We start from the raw sequence: 17,430 nt of genomic DNA, 5'->3' as shown, positions 1-17,430 counted from the left end.
GTTTGTGACCGCTTTGCCTTTGTGGTTGTGTGGTCCTTAAAAGTTTCTGAGAACAGGAACATAAAAGCTTTTCATTACCGCAAGCTAAGGAGACATGACTTGAACAAATCATCAGTGTCTAAGATGGAAAGGGAAAAAAGAATTGCATGAATACACAGCGAGAGAGTCATCTGTGAAAGCTTTTTCAGTTGCAACGAAGTTAGGTTACAGCCTCTAAGACGGTCCACAACTTTTGAAAGATAAGAAACTAGCTAGCAAATGAATTACTTTTCCTGAATCTCTAGGCATATTAGGTAACATATGCAATACATAAATCCCATGTTCTCATGTTTCTTATGGCACGGAAATTAGGCCATTGTTGTAGTCCCTGACGCTATCCCTCTCCCAAGGCACAACCTACATGATTTATATTCATTAATATTCTGAGGTAAGCCACCTAAACTCCAGTGTCCTAATTTCCTATATAAAGGAGTGCCCTGTATCAGCTCCAACACAAAGCCAACTAATATAACCATTAAACAAACTCTCTTCTTCTTTCTCTCCATGGCTGAATTACTATCTCCCGAACAACCACGTCCACCATCGTCCCCTTCCACGATGGTCAAAGGTGGCTCGAATTACCCTGTCCACCAGACCATAGCCAGTGCAGCCAATCTTGCTAACCTTCTACCTACCGGCACAGTCCTCGCCTTTCAGACCCTCATTCCTACTTTCTCCAACAATGGGTCCTGCCAACTTTCCAATAAGTTCCTTACAGCATCTGTCATTATATTTTGTGCTCTCCTTTGTTTCTTATCTTCATTTACAGATAGCTTCAAGGACAATGATACTGATGGGAAACTCTATTATGGCATCGCCACATTCAAAGGCCTCTACATCTTTAACTACAGTAAACTTGAGAACATTAACACGGACTTGGAAAAGTATAAGATAAAGTTCTTAGATTTTGTTCACGCCTTTATGTCGCTCTTTGTGTTCTTGATCTTTGCTCTTAGCAACTCCCATGTGCAAAGCTGCTTCTTATCTGGCGTGGGAATAAACTACAGTGAGTTAGCAATGAATTTGCCACTAGGGGCTGGGATTTTATCAAGCTGCTTCTTCACAATCTTTCCAACTGCTCGTAGAGGGATCGGATACACAGACATGGTGCCCCCAGCATAATATATAGTAGCTTTTGTAAAACATAAATTATGTAGATGTGCATTCCAAAGAAAACAAAATTATGCAGATTTGGCTGGTGATATGAACTCCTTATACTGCAAATTATGTTTACTGTTCATTATTAGGGAACTTATTTTTAACAATTTGAGAACAAAGAAAAGATTTTAGGACTGAAAATAGCTTTATTATTATCTTTCAATTTCAAGGCCAACCACAAAAACATAGAATCAACCATCACTATAACTAGTAAAAACCAGTCATCAACTTAACATGTTTTAATCAATGAAATTAGAAATGGCCTGAGCAGCTGCAGTGGGCACAACATCAGGGGTAGGCTCCACATGTTTCCCAAGAAGCTGTTCAGGCAAGTCTTTGATACCCTTTAGATAAAAGGTGTACAATATTTTGAAAGGATGATACACAAGCTGGTGCAACTTTACTTGACCATACACACCTTCAAAAATTCCAGACCCACCAGTCACAGCCAAATAAGAGTCCTCATAAGTCAAATAGGCACCCTGCGCAGATATGTGACCATAGTCTCCAAAGTAGAAGCTGTAAGCAACCTCATATCAGTCACCGTTCTTTTCTGGTTTGTTTTGGATCAAAGTGGATATCCCTGCTGTAATTCCAATGCGCTTCTGCAAATTACCAGTGTACAATTTGTTAGTAAAGGGGAGGAGATCACCGAGTGTGTTGACTTAACCTCAAGTAAGCCGGGCTTGCGCGGTCAAGTTCATTGATCTCGTAGACATGAAGGACTTGTGGAGCTTGTTCAGTGGGTGCTGTTTGCTCAGAGGAAGATGATTGGTTGGCTTGGATTCTGCAAGTGAACAATGGGGATGTTTTGGTAGATGGAAAGCAGTTCAAATGAGAGGTGGCAGTGTGGAGTTTGAGATCAGATGGACTTTGGAGCTTGAAGGGTAGGAATGGCTTACTGGGAATGGATGGCAGCAGCTTTGGGTTGGCAAGTTTCACAAAGGAGGGGGTGAAGCTGAGGGAAGAGGTTGAAGAAGCCATTGATTGATCAAAGTTGTTAATTCTTTTTCTATGTAGTGATTGGTAGCAGAGAAAATGATGGTGGAAAGTGCATGGAAGAGATTGTGTTTATATAGAGTAGAATGATGAAGAAGATAAGTGATGAGTCAATATGGCATTTAGGTGAAAGGGTGTGGAGATTGTGAACGACTGACTCATTGTATTTCCCTTTCCAAGTTACATCAATATTCATTGATTACAAATTACAATGCGAGAAATGAATCAATTTCTTTGATATTTCAACTTCAGTACTGCATTTCATAATTTCTACATTCCCCTTGCTCCATCTTCAGTACAAATAAAAGAAACCACCTTCTTTAAAAAAAAATTATTTTTGAGAAAGAGAATTCATTCATAAAATCAAAGACGTACAAAGAACGACATAATACAGTAGCCTCTGTTAGAGTAGGGTTGTGACACTTGGCATAAGATTAGAGGTTGTGATGGTTAATTAGTTAAGATGGTTGTGTATAAATAGTAGTGTATTCTGCATTACCTGTTCATTAAGAAAGAAAGTTCATTTTCCTCTGCTCTCTCTCTCTATCCCTGATATCTCATTCTCTCTCTCTCTAGAAATTGTTCTTCATAGTTCTTCATTTGATATTGATTAACATGGTATGGGTTGTGACACTTGGCATAAGATTAGAGGTTGTGATGGTTAATTAGTTAAGATGGTTGTGTATAAATAGTAGTGTATTCTGCATTACCTGTTCATTAAGAAAGAAAGTTCATTTTCCTCTGCTCTCTCTCTCTATCCCTGATATCTCATTCTCTCTCTCTCTAGAAATTGTTCTTCATAGTTCTTCATTTGATATTGATTAACATGGTATCATCGCCATTACCGCTCACGCCGATTCTTCGATCCGGCTTCTTGCTTCCGCTATCTCTGTCTTCGATTTGATCTTCGGCTCCCTCTGATCTCTCTGTTTCTTGCTTCTTCACGATTTCTGTGTCTTCTTGACTATTCATAATTTCTAGGGTTTGTTGATTCGATCTCGAAGTGTGATTGTTTCTTCTTCTCTTCTCTTGGCATTGTGTCGCTCCGGTGTTTGTGCTCAGTTCTCAGTGAATTGCTTAGTTCTGTACTGCAACAATGGTGACTGCTGCCCAACTTCAAATTTTGCAATCTCCGATCACGGCTCTTATTTCTACGATTTCGACGTCTGTGAACGTGAAATTGGACGACTCGAACTACCTAAATTGGCATTTTCAGATGCAATTGTTGCTGGAGAGCAATGGAATCATCGGATTTGTTGATGGATCTCATCCTTGCCCTCCTACTATTGCCTCTGGTGCATCTGGTATAAATTCTTCTGACTCATCCTCTGCTGCTGATTGTGATACTGTGTTGATATGGAAAATGCATGATAGGGCTGTTATGCAACTTCTTACTGCCACTTTGTCTCCGGTGGCTATGTCTTGTGCGATTGGTAGTACTAGCTCTAGAGATCTTTGGATTCGTTTAAAGGAACACTTTTCCACTGTGTCAAGGACAAGCATTTTCCAAATGAAGTCTAATTTGCAGAATATCCGAAAAGGATCTGATGCTATAAGTCAATATCTTCTCAAAATAAAAGAGGCTAGAGATTATTTGGCAGCTGCGGGGGTATATTTTGCAGATGAAGATATTGTGATTCTAGCTTTGAATGGCCTCCCTCCTGAATATAATACTTTTCGATGTGTGGTTCGGGGTAGAGAAAGTGTTATTACTCTGAAAGAGTTTCGCTCTCAATTACTTGCTGAAGAGCGTATTGTGGAGAACCTCACTGTTGCCCCATCATATCTTACTGCTATGGCTGCAACTTCTAGACCTCCTATCTCATCTGCGCCACCTTTTCAGCAATCTAATGGTGCTCATGGACAGTCCTCGTATGTTCCTGGCGGCTATAAAATTTTTCATAGAAACAAGGGAAAGGGCAAGTTTAATCAAGGTCAGCGACCGTTTAATCCAAGACCACAGTTTTATACTCAAACCCATGTGTTGCCCACACCAACTCCAGGTGTTCTTGGTCAATTTCCCACTTCTCAGTATCCATCTCCATCAGTTCCACTTGTTCCTACTTGTCAATTATGCAACAGTGAAGGTCACACTGCTCCATTCTGTGGATCTAATCCTCCTGAGAGGTCTAAGTGTCATATTTGTGGTAAAACAAATCACACCACATGGTACTGCTTTTATAATGATAACGGTCCGAACTTTATTGGTGCTGGAAGTTATTCCCAGGTTCCTCAGATGTCTTCTTCATCCCTTGGATATTCTTCAGCTCAGTCTCATCACTCTCAACAATCCCCAATGCAAGCTATGCATACTGTTATGCAACCATCTCCGCCATCCTCCTCTCAGAGTCTACCTCAAGTATGGCTTACTGATTCTGGGGCAACCAATCACATGACTGCAGACTTATCCACTTTATCTTTGGCTACACCTTATCCCACAAATGAAACAGTTCAAACTGCTAATGGTGAAGGTTTGTCAGTATCATATGTTGGTAACTCTGTTATTCCTACAAGTGTAAAGCCAATCCACTTGAATTCAGTTCTATATGTTCCAAAGTTGACTCAAAATTTGTTGTCAGTGCATCGGCTTTGTTTGGACAACAACTGTTGGTTAATTTTTGATGCCTTTTGTTTTTGGATTCAGGACAAAGCCACAGGGAGGATTCTTTACAAAGGGCTGTGCAGTAATGGACTATACCCCATTTCTCTTGCATCTTCTCATTCTGTTCTCCCAACCACTAAACCTCAACCTCGAGCATATCTTGGTCAGCTAGTCTTCTCTTCTACTTGGCATCATAGACTAGGTCATCCTACAAATAAAATTGTTACATTGATGTTACAAAAAGCACATGTTCAATGTAATTCAGTTTCTTCAGCTGTCATGTGTCATAGTTGTCTTCAGGGCAAGTTTTGTAAACTTCCTTTTTCCCACAGTGTCCACCGGTCTGTCACACCTTTTCATATCATCCATAGTGACCTTTGGGGTCCCTCTCCTTGTGTTTCCGTTGATGGATATAGGTATTATGTGATTTTTGTGGATGAATGTACAAGACATTGTTGGCTTTTTCCCCTAATCAATAAAAGTGACTTGTATTCTGTATTTGTTTCCTTCTACAACTATGTTCAAACTCAGTTTTCAGCATCCATTCAGATTCTTCAGAGTGATGGGGGGGAGAGTATGTTAGCAAACAGTTTCAAGCTTTTCTTGCTGATAAGGGTATCATTCATCAAAAGTCATGTCCATACACACCTGAACAAAATGGGCTCGCTGAACGAAAACATCGACATCTTATCGAAACTACCATCACCTTATTACAACATGCCAACCTACCATCTTCTTTCTGGACTTATGCTGTACAAACTGCGTCCTACTTGATTAATAGAATGCCTACATCCATCTTACTTGATAAATCCCCCTTTGAAGTTTTGTTTGGAGATATTCCAGCCATTTCTCATCTACGAATATTTGGTTGTGCTTGTTATCCCTTGTTAAAACCTTATCTTACCAACAAACTTCAACCAAAAACTATTAAGTGTGTCTTTTTGGGATATTCTTCTCAGTATAAAGGATATATATGTTATGATGTGTCTGGGAAACGTACATATATATCTAGACATGTTATTTTTGATGAACATGCCTTTCCATATGCAGACTTAGTGACACATTCAAAGGTATTCATTCCTTCTCCTCCTTTGCCAAGTGCATCTTCTCCTTTCCCTGTTGTCACCAATAACAATATTGTTGTATTGCCTACATCTTCTGCCACTTTATCAGATACATTCATTTTACCTAGCAATACTCCTGCTTCATCCTCTTCACCATCACCTCTGTCCATTACTGGTGCATCTCCATCTTTATCATCAATCCCTGTGGTACCTGAGTCCAATGCTGAAGCCCTGTCAACTGGCCCTTTACCACTGGTTGACTCTTTTCAACCTGATTCCATGCAAGTAGTTCTTGCGGTTCCTCCTATGAATTTTCATCCCATGCAAACTCGAAGTAAGAGTGGCATTGTGAAGAAGAAGGTTTTTCTAACAACTCTACAGGAGTCTGGGGGTGTTGATTTATCCTTAGTTGAGCCTGCCACTTATAAGACGGCTTTAAAAGTGCCCGTTTGGTTGACTGCTATGAAAGAGGAAGTCGATGCTCTTCATTCTCAGGGGACTTGGAGTTTGGTGCCATTACCTCATAACAAGAATCTGGTGGGATGTAAGTGGATTTTTAAGATTAAAAAGCATGCAGATGGGTCTATTGCCCGACATAAGGCGCGATTAGTTGCTAAAGGGTTCAGTCAAGAACCAGGTCAAGATTATGGGGAAACTTTCAGTCCTGTCGTTAAACCTACTACAGTGCGGATTGTCTTAGCTCTTGCTGCACATTTTGGTTGGCAGTTACGCCAACTAGATGTCAAGAATGCTTTTTTGCATGGTATTCTCCAAGAAGAGGTGTACATGGCTCAACCTCCTGGATTTGAGGATTCTCATCATCCAACTTTGGTTTGCAAACTTCTTAAATCTTTATATGGGTTAAAACAAGCTCCCCGAGCCTGGAATGACAGGTTCACTTCTTTTTTACCTACATTGGGGTTTCAACATACATACTCCGACTCCTCTCTATTTGTGAAACAAGTGGATTCTGGCATTGTCATTTTATTGGTATATGTTGATGATATCATCATTACTGGCAGTGCTGTCAGTGAAATTCACAAGGTTATTCAATCTCTCACAGTTGAGTTTGAGATCAAAGACTTAGGAGATTTGCATTATTTTCTGGGCCTTCAAATTTCTCCTACCAACACTGGATTGTTTTTGTCACAGTCTAAGTATGTCCAAGATCTACTTGTCAAAACCGAAATGACTGAGGCCAAAGCGTGTGATACTCCTTGCCTTCCTTATCACAGATTGCTGAAGGATGATGGTCATCCTTATGGGAACCCCACCTTGTATCGCAGTATTGTCGGAGCTTTGCAATATTTGACTTTCACCCGACCTGATATTGCATTTTCTGTGCATCAGGTTTGTCAATTTATGCAAAATCCAATGGTGACACATTTCACAGCCGTCAAGAGGATTCTTCGGTACTTGAAGGGTACAATGCACTTCGGCATTCGCTATAATCGGGGAAGCTTGCTTTTAACAGCTTTTAGTGATGCTGACTGGGCAGGAGATCCAAATGATCGGCGGTCCACTACCGGTTTGGTTGTGTTTCTTGGTTCCAATCCTGTGTCTTGGTCCTCTAAGAAACAACAAACTGTTTCCCGATCTTCCACTGAAGCCGAATATCGTGCTTTGTCAACTACTTCTGCTGAACTTGATTGGATCAAGCAATTACTGGTGTTTCTGCAGGTTCCCATTGCTCAGCAACCGGTGCTGTTTTGTGATAACCTATCCGCGATTGCTCTATCCTTCAATCCCGTTCAGCATCAGAGGACCAAACATATTGAGATCGATGTTCATTTTGTTCGAGAACGAGTGGCGAAACAACAACTTTTTGTGCAGTTTGTGTCTTCCAGAGAACAGTTTGCAGATATATTAACCAAAGGCTTAAGTGCTCCTCTATTCCATACTCATTGTCACAATCTCATGCTTGGTTTATCACCGCAAGAGATTGAGGGGGGATGTTAGAGTAGGGTTGTGACACTTGGCATAAGATTAGAGGTTGTGATGGTTAATTAGTTAAGATGGTTGTGTATAAATAGTAGTGTATTCTGCATTACCTGTTCATTAAGAAAGAAAGTTCATTTTCCTCTGCTCTCTCTCTCTATCCCTGATATCTCATTCTCTCTCTCTCTAGAAATTGTTCTTCATAGTTCTTCATTTGATATTGATTAACAGCCTCATGGGACAAACCTCAGGAGAGAAAAGAATACCACACATGTCATTGACTAACAAGAGAGTCAATTCAGGTCACTTTGGACCATTACAATAAAAGAACAAATCAAAAACAAAAACTAACACATAGACCTCCAACGAGAACCGTAACTATAGACCAATACAGTAGACCCACATGAGAGGACCGCAGAATATCTCAACTGTCAAAAGAAGTCTTTTATAAGCAAAATCATAATCCTTTAACACCCACACAAACTGCAAGGCATACCATAGCAAAAACCAGGAGAGAACATGTAGTAGGAACACATAAACAATAGTAAATGACCCCTGAAAAGTGCTCAACTTCAATTCAGAACCGGACAAAGAAAACCTCATATGACTAAGCATAGGTCTTTGGTCGGCGCAGAGTAGAGAAGAGCACTATATCCCAACAACTACCACAAGCGTTGTTGTTGCGGCTGCTGTTGAAACAGAGACAAAACATGAGCCACCAGATACCACAACTCTCTTTAGGAGAGACACAATCCAACGTCACCACATAAGCAACAATAAAAGGACCCCTGAGAAGCACTCCACTTCAACTCAGAACCGGACAAAGAAAACCTCATATGACCAAACATATTTCTTTGGACATTGCAGAGTAGAGAAGAGCACCACATTCCAACAACTACCACTAGCATCGCTGCTGCCGCCGCCATTGAAATAAAGACAAAACATCAGCCACCATGTATCACAACTCTCCCAATGAGAGACACAATCCAACATCACTACTGTGCTGCCATCGAGACAAAGACAACACTAGCCACCTAGAACACTACAAAAACAATCAAAACAAAATAAACAGATAAACAAACCTAGATCCAAACAGATCTAGACTATTTGGGGAAGGGAAAGGGAGGAGAAGATGGGATACGAGGAAGGGAAAAGATGGGAGAAAAAGAAGGGGAGATGAGGAGAGGAAGAGGAAGATGGCCACCTCCCCTTTTAGCTTCCTTGCGGTTGGTTGTCGGCAAGAAGAAATGGGACTAGAGTGCCGTTAGGGTTTTTTAGAGAGGAAGCACCTTCTTTAAAATTAATGATGGGTGATATAAACAAGACTTTAAATGCACAACAAAAATGTTAGGAATCTTGATCGTCATTTACAACTATACGAGATGCAATGTTATTTTCGACATCAAAAATCCGAAATGTGATGTCAAATGGGTATAAATTTTGTTTTTTTAGTGCAATAATCTAAACTACAAGGAGGATGAGGGTTTCTTACACACTATCAATGTGCCATGAAGGTTCGAACATAAGACTACAAGTCTGCAAGTAAAGGCTATTTTTGACTAGGCTAGATCTCTTTGACAATTTTACATAACTAACAAGGACATCAAGCTTATTCCAACTCAAAATCTCACTATTTTAATATTGATATCTACGTTTTTTTAATAAAAAAATTAAAAGGTTAATTACTCAAATGGTCATCAAACTTATACCCGATTACATTTTGGTTTATCAATTAAATTATTTGTTCATCAACTCTATATTATTTGGTCAATTGGTCATACCGTTACATTCTGTCAATGTTGCCGTCAAATGTAAGGGTAAAACAGTCCATAATTGTCCTATGTTCCGCAAATAGGTGATACAGTGGTGATAAATGGGTGATAGAAATTGCTGTTTGTGTTCACCTTTGGGTAATTAACCTAAAAATAAAATAAAAAAAGAGATTTTCTATTTAAACCCCACACTTCTCTTTGTTCACCCCAATACTTAAATCATTAAGGTGTAAGTTTTATTATTGTGTAAAAAGACCAAAAAAAGGTCATCCAATTTAATAATTAACCCTAGTATATCTATCTACACACCCCACCACTCTTCATATTAAGTTTTAGAAACTTCCTTCCAACTTCCTGTTTACAAACTCACTCACTCACTCTCTCTCAACAATACCCAAGTGTTAGAATTCCAGTTACAGTTCTTGGAGAGAGGTAAAACTGTTCTATCTCTAGAAAGTATTAAATTTCGGATTTGGGATTTCATTTGTTTGTGTTTATTTTTTTTTGGAACAAAGAAAATTGTGGGGTTTAAATAGAAAATCTTTTTTAGTTCTTATTTTTTCAGTTTGGGGTGTATTTAAGGGTAGTTTGGGAAGATAGTGGGGTTTTATTAGAAATTGTAAAAATTTAAATTAAAAGTTGGGGTGAACTAAGAGAACTGTGGGGTTTAAATAAAAAAATCTCTAAAAAAACCTATTTCCCAACTCCCAGCTCCAAAACCCCTAGCCCGATAACCCCATTGCCCCAGTGCCCTATCTTCTATTCCCCACAACCTACCATATCTTCCCCTCCCTCTATGTCCCCTACTCCTCCTCTGCAACATCATCATTTGGGCTAAGAGGTCGAGAAATCTGCTCCGGCAATTGTGTTCAAGAAGTGGTCATTGGGGTTGGGTCGAGGGTAAGGATCGGGGGTGGGTTGCGGCTGAGGCTGGGATGGTCGTAGGGGAGAAGAAAATACAGAGGGAGAGGGAGAGCACATGAGAAGGTCGTGGGGGTTGGATCGCAATCGTCGATCTCTTCCTTAAAGATTGGGATGAGTCGATGTCGGTCTAAGGTGTGAAAACACTTCCTTATATCGAATTCCAAAAACAAAGAGAGAGAGAGAGAGAGAGAGAGAGAGAGAGAGAGAGAGGTTTCGTTTGGTTTTTTTTTTTTGGGTTTACTTTTTGTTGTTTTTTATTCTTTTAAAGTTTTTAATTAATTTTAAAAATAAAGAAAATTTTGTATTAATTAATTTTTAATCATATATTTTAATTTTTTAGTTGTCAAAAGTCTTATTTACCCCCATAAATGTAGCATGTGCTGCTCACATGACTAAATTTAACAGAAAATGTAACGGTAGGACCAAAACGTCGATTAATAAAGAGTTTGTGGACCATTTGAACTAATAATTTAGTTTAAGGACCAAAATGTAAATCATGTATAAATTTGAGGACCATTTGAATAATTTACCCTAATATAAATGAATAAGAATAGTGATATGTGATGAGGTGAATGAATTGTGTTGACCTGCGACCCACGGGAGAATAAAATCAAAGTTGTGCAAAATCGACGGCTCCTCCTCAACCCTTGGCAAAAACGCAGTCCAGTACACTTTGACTGAAAATTAAAGTGGGCTGGGTTTTGTGAACATTTCAACCTCTCAAAATGGGTGATGGTCCCTCAATTTTTGCTCTAGACTCAATTTGGTCTATAAACTAAAATTTTCATTTCAATGGTCCTTCAACTCTCCACTTATTAATATTTTAATTGGTAGACCAAAATGATACTGGAGCAAAAATTGAGGGACCATTTCAATAAATAACCCTCCCAAAATTATACCGAGATCCAAAAACATACAAATCATTATCCATGGAACATGTGGGTGCTTATAATTTTGGCTAAAGACCATATAATCTTACACTCGCGATGAAAGTTCAACTTTCGTTTCGTTGTTAGTCGCTTTCCAACAAAAAAATAAAAAATTGTAATCAAATACTTTGTATTTGGCACCGATGCATATACCTTTGAAGATATTTTTTTTTTTATGCTCACTAACTTTTTGGATATTTAAATTTGAAAATGGGACCTTGGTACGAACCCTTTTTTGGAATTCATGTCGAGGCAATGTCGCATTCGGTGGATAGAGGATGACCCTGCCCATCCATGGCAAATTGGCAATGGAGTTGTGCAACTTTATTATGCCAACCCAAAATAACTATACATTTAAAAAGAGTGAATGCAATGCAATTGACCATTTTCATGTTATATATACATGTGAATACGTGGGTTGTCTAATGCGTGGATAAGTCACTTATTATTATTAGCCAATTAACAAAATCAACCAAAGATTCTTCAATATGCATGTTCCTAAGAATGTCCTTATCAAGTCACCAAAGTTCAAATCAACAAGGTCCACCCCCCCGACATCGTACGCACGTGGATGGAGCAGAACCACTTCGATCTACCTTACTATGTACTGTGGTATAATCTATATTGTTTAAGTGAATTATTATAATCTTGTATATGTTAATTAAGTCAATTAATTAAAATAATGTATTTGTCTTTTTACACTCGAATTCAATTTTCCTTTCTGTTCATTCAAGTAGCTTAGAATATCAACTTATCAAAAGAAGAAATGTATTGTAACAAAAACAATGCTTGTTAGTTGCTAATTAAGTAGATTGTTAATAATGTCGTAGAATCTTGCACGTACACCGTACAATATTCACGGGAACCGTGTTGGGTTGTGAGATATTTGGCGTGGCATATCACATCAAATTATGCATCGAACAGAAAATGAAAGTAGTGAAGGTCAGACAGAGCCCCAGGCAGGCCCCCAGCTGCAAATGCCAGTGGCAGTGCCAGGTAACACAACCATAGCCTTGCCACCCTAAATTACTAATCTGAAACATGCATACATCTGTCCCTCACTTTAAAGTTTAAAGGGCTCGCTGAGTTGACCTAAAGTCAAACACACAAAAACAGAATATCAACTTTTTTATAAAAAAAAGAGTGTTGGTGACTGGTGATGATAGGATTGCGTTATGGAAAGACTAGTGGAAGAAAAAAGCATATGTGAGCGAAGTCCGAGGCCATCTTACGTGGGACCCGGCTTACTTTCCTCCTCATTTCCCATCTATCTATCTCTCATCTCACTTTAGAGCTAGCTCGCTAGAGGCTAGAGCTCCTCTTTTTTTCTTTCTTTTATCTGTCCTAAATTACAATTTCTTTTCTTTTCTTTTGTCACGCTGGCACTCTCTTCACCATTCCCACTACGTACCCACTGCTCTCTCTCTCTCTCTCTCTCTCTCTCTCTCTCTCACACACACACACATTTGGCTCCTATATGTACATCTATCTTTGGCGTGAGGTCTCTATTATTAATACGATTCACACTCCTCTCTTTCCTTCCCCAATTTCTTTTTCCCCTTCCCTTCACTTAACAAAAACCCAACATTTTCATGACCCCATTTTTCTTCTCACTATTATCCTTCATCCTCTTCTTCTTCACTTTCTCTCTGTTATATTATAATAAGAAGTTCCCTTGTTATTCTTATAATAACATTCTTTTTCCAATTATGATGATGAGCTTCTGTAGAAAGATCGCCCCTCACTCTTTCCTCGGCCTCACCTCAACAACTACTACTACCACTACTTCAACAGCTGCATCAACCTCCATAGATGCTCACCATGAAAAACTCCCCTTCAAATGCCACCACTGCATTTCTCCCCTAAGTTGTACAGCATCAGGAGGAGGAGGGTTGCTAGGTTTGGTCAACGCACCAGATTATCATCACATCAAACACCAACCCCTCCTCTTGGAGTCTTCTTCCATCAAATCCTCCTCCTCCTCATCAGATTCATCATTATCGCCACTGTTTTCTGCTTCTCCTTCTCCTTCTCCTCCTCCTCCTCCTGCAATTGAGTTTGAGGCAAAGAAAGATTATGCAGGTGGGTTTGGGTTCATAGACGACATAGGAGGCGGCGTGGACGGCTTGATGTCGTGCACGGAGAGCCTAGGGTTTGAGAGCTCGGACGAGAGGCGAGTGGATGACCATCAGATCATTGAAACAATCGGCCACCGTCATCAGAATGAAGATGATGATCCTGTGGAGGAGGACGCGTGTTTGAGGATGATGAGGCAGTCGATGAGGAGAGTGTCCAAATGGAAGAGGACGGGGGAGAAGAGAGCGGAGGCCAAGAAATTTCCACCCCCTCTTTCTTCTTTAAACCAGAATGGGCAGCCCAGGTATTTCCTCAGGCCTGTCAGGAAAGAAGGGAGGCTGGAGCTCACGGAGGTCAGGATTTACAGGCCTGAGATCTTGCGTGCTTATCGTCAAGATGGACGGTTGAGATTGCATCTTGTTACCCGCGAACCTGATCTCCAAGAAGAAGAAGAAGTAGAAGGCATACAAGAAGAAAATGAAGAAGAAGAAGAAGAAGAAGACGTTATTGATGAGAAAGAGAGTATAATTAATGTGAAGGAGGCGGAGGAGGAGGAGGAGGAAAAGAAGCTGGCGGTGGGAGAAGGTTTTCGGAGGTGTCAGAATCTGGTGAGCGGCGGCCACCATCAGCACCGTGGAAACTTGGGGGTGTGGAGCCAGCGGCAGCATTGTGTGACAACCAGGTGATGATAACATAGGAGAGAATATTATGGCATGATGTTCAAGTGGCCGCGTTGAGAAAGAGACAACTGTACTGCCTCTACGTGTAGTTTAATTAGGAACAAGGACGAGATGTTTCATAGTAATTAATTAATGAATTAGAGAGGGAAAGTCAATTAATCGAGAGGCAATTAATTAAGGTTAATTTAAGGCTTACGAAGGTAGCTATCAGGTATTATCAGGTATCAGGTCATGTTATGTTTGCGGTGGAGGAGCACTGTTTCTTTCTATCAACGATTTAACTATTGTGATTAAAGTACGTTAATAGGTTGAATAATTAGCGTGTGGAATCTATATTATAATGTTGATGATGTGTGTATATGATCAGCAAATTTTGAGGGTCCAGAATTATTACATCAAGTAGACGGTGAGGAATCTCTGCAATTGCCTGCAGGCAGGAAGTGCGCAGATGATGAAACGCAGGCAAAAATAGCTAGGCTAGCATATAAACAAACAACACACCCACATGCACATACAGTACAGATGAGATGACCAGTTGCGTTTGCCAAATATAGGAGCTTTCTGTTCTATTCTGCCAATGTTCCACATACATCACCATCATATATATATATCCTCTATCTCTATTTTATATCGTCTGCTGGCCTTGAATTTTCAAAACATCCCACACTCAATGTTTTCATGTAAAACAACTAGTAAGTAAAAAGCTATTACCTAACTAGTCATGAGCTTCATGTGATTCTTGTTGAGGTTATTTAAGACGCGTGCATTAGTCCGAGACTAAAAAAATAATTATAATTTTGACTAGATAATTGCATAACAATTTATCTATTTATATGGGATATAACTGTGGCGCTATTTCAAATCAATCACTCATTGTCATGTATTTTAACTTTTCGACATAATAGTGTAATTTCTCAGCACTGTAATACCTCTACTATGACATCCCGTCATATGTAAAATTTTCTTCGATTTTATGTATCAAATTTTGGGCAACACTTTAAAGTCTAAAATCTAAATAATAACTTTAGACCCCAAAACAATAAAATAAAAAATAAAAAATGGTATAAACCATGCAGATAAGCTAGAGCTAATCATCCAATGAACTGAAAAAGGAATGAGAGGGACGTGGAGCCGATGAAGACAAAAATAGAAAGGGTAATAAGGTTTCTGGGTGGATGTTGTTTTGTTGACTGCCACGTACTGCTAAACTGTCGAAAATCCCCTTCAACCATAATGTTTATCATGAATTATTTTTTCATTAGACTATTTTAAATGGTGAATTTACCTCCTGTAATTCGTTTTCATGTAGTTTCATATAATTTTCCGTTAAAAATAATTAATAATAATAATAATAATAATAAAAAATCCTAGCAATCAACGTCTTCCCCACCCCATCCCCCAGACCCTCTCAACAGCCACCTTGTCAGCCATGGCAAACATAATCTCTTCATCGACCTCGTCTTGGCCTATAACAAATGTAAAATAATTTATTTGTTCTTTTTAGAATACTCAATCAAGGAGCTTGGGAATGGTGACCCACTTTTCTCAGATTCTTCTTCAGTCTGTAAGCAGAATAGGGGCTTTGGGACCATTTCACGCTGGGCCACTTAAGTCAGCGGCAGGATTGAATACTTGGATCGAATCAGAGTTCAGAGCAAAAGCAGAAATCCCATAGAGAATCGGGCTATTTCAGCTCACGACTTGAAATTAATATATGTCTCTCTCTCTCTCTCTCTCTCTCTCTCTCTCTCTCTCTCTCTCTCTCTCTCTCTCTCCGGCGGCCACATCAATCCCATTGTCACCTTAGCCGCAGCGTTCGTCGGTCTCATATCCCTCTCACGTGCCGCTGTCTACATCTTGAGCCAGTGCACGGGGGCGATACCAGCCAACACCAACAATCAAATAAAAACAACCCAATCGCCCATAAAAATCATCCAGTCTCCGAATACCCAAACACTGAAATGCAATCCCTAAATCTCATTGACCCAATCAAGAACAAGTAGGTGTTGATGAAGATGAAACCATATCTTGATTCTGATTATATGTTTATTTACACGAACCAACCATTGGCATTCACTCGAAAACCCTTGTGGATGTGGGATTGAAGACAGAGTCTTGGGATGAAGGGGCTAGGGAAGACGTTGATTGCCTTCCCTTTTCTTTCTTTTTTTATTTTTTATTTTTCTTTCAGTTTTGTAATTTTAAACATTTAATTATTTTAAACTTTAAAAAATTAAATTTTATTTGAACAGTGAATTATGTGCCTAACATGTAACATTTAAATAAAAAATTGGATGAAATTACATGGAAACTAACTACAGGGGGTAAATTAACTATTTAAAATAGTCTAATGGTTAAATTAGCTGAAAAAATATTTCATGGTGTACATTTCGACAAGCATTATAGTTTAGGGGGTTTTTAACTGTTTACCCTCGCCATATATATGCCAACTGAAGTGAAAGATCCTACTAGTACTATACTAATTATTATTATTTTTTACTTTATTTGGTAATTAAGGGCTAAAATCTAATCTTCACTTTTCAGGATATTTCTAATTTATTTCTGCCTTTAGTTTAGTTTGCTGCAGCATATTTAATTAGCTTAGTAACACATTCATGCACCTACCGCCGCCGCACATTTTACACATGCTTAATTAATATTGGTGTTTCCTAATATTTTATTAACAATTAAAGCTAAATCAATAACCATGCTTATTAGCAAAGCGACTGGCATTCGTGAGACTAAGTAACGAATAAATCGTGGTTTATTTCACGTTAATCAATGAATTTGATGTATCTCTTTTGTTTAATCATGTGCAGATGATAAACATAAATACATCCATATGTTCTATATTATTGCGCTAGCACACACGTATTATAAGATGTTAAATTAATTACAAGATGTTTTCGTTTGGATGTTACAACTGAAAAATTAAAAATACACTCAAGTTAATATTTGAATAGATTTAAATATAAAAAAAGTGAAATTTTAGGTGAATCTTAGGTGGCTAAGTATTTCAAATTTGGGTTAAGATCTAATTGACCCATATGTATATACTTGTTTATTACATTTTCGAATTAATGTATAAATTCGTTCTCCATCTCATATTATAAACGTGAATTAACGTAGTGAAAAAAGGTTAGGTTTCTACCAAAATCGTCGACAGCAGGGTTCGAACCTGCGCGGGCGAAGCCCAACAGATTTCAAGTCTGTCTCCTTAACCACTCGGACATATCGACATTTGTGTTA

At 39.0% G+C, this 17,430-nt stretch overlaps 3 protein-coding genes, 1 non-coding gene and 1 pseudogene across 4 annotated transcripts; 3 read left to right on the top strand and 2 right to left on the bottom strand.

Moving 5' to 3' along the window:
• LOC18775058 lies at positions 106–1,316 on the top strand. The gene has a single exon (XM_007207592.2). It carries the CDS (start codon positions 544–546, stop codon positions 1,159–1,161), a length of 618 nt encoding a protein of 205 aa, XP_007207654.2. The 5' UTR covers positions 106–543; the 3' UTR covers positions 1,162–1,316.
• On the bottom strand, positions 1,437–2,341 carry LOC18772347 (annotated as a pseudogene).
• Positions 2,647–4,929, top strand: LOC109949883. The gene is made up of 2 exons (XM_020566743.1): positions 2,647–4,667; positions 4,841–4,929. Exons 1-2 carry the CDS (start codon positions 3,293–3,295, stop codon positions 4,882–4,884), a joined length of 1,419 nt encoding a protein of 472 aa, XP_020422332.1. The 5' UTR covers positions 2,647–3,292; the 3' UTR covers positions 4,885–4,929.
• On the top strand, positions 12,697–14,563 carry LOC18772590 (protein FANTASTIC FOUR 3). The gene has a single exon (XM_020566084.1). The coding sequence runs from the start codon at positions 13,018–13,020 to the stop codon at positions 14,185–14,187; it is 1,170 nt and encodes a 389-aa protein (XP_020421673.1). The 5' UTR covers positions 12,697–13,017; the 3' UTR covers positions 14,188–14,563.
• On the bottom strand, positions 17,339–17,420 carry TRNAS-UGA. Its single transcript has one exon. It is a non-coding gene; the product is annotated as a tRNA-Ser (tRNA).

Source organism: Prunus persica, chromosome G6 (genome assembly GCF_000346465.2).
Source record: "Prunus persica cultivar Lovell chromosome G6, Prunus_persica_NCBIv2, whole genome shotgun sequence".
NCBI classification, from domain to species: domain Eukaryota; kingdom Viridiplantae; phylum Streptophyta; class Magnoliopsida; order Rosales; family Rosaceae; genus Prunus; species Prunus persica.
Note: the sequence above shows the minus strand (reverse complement) of the source record. Positions and strands in the feature narration are given on the sequence as shown.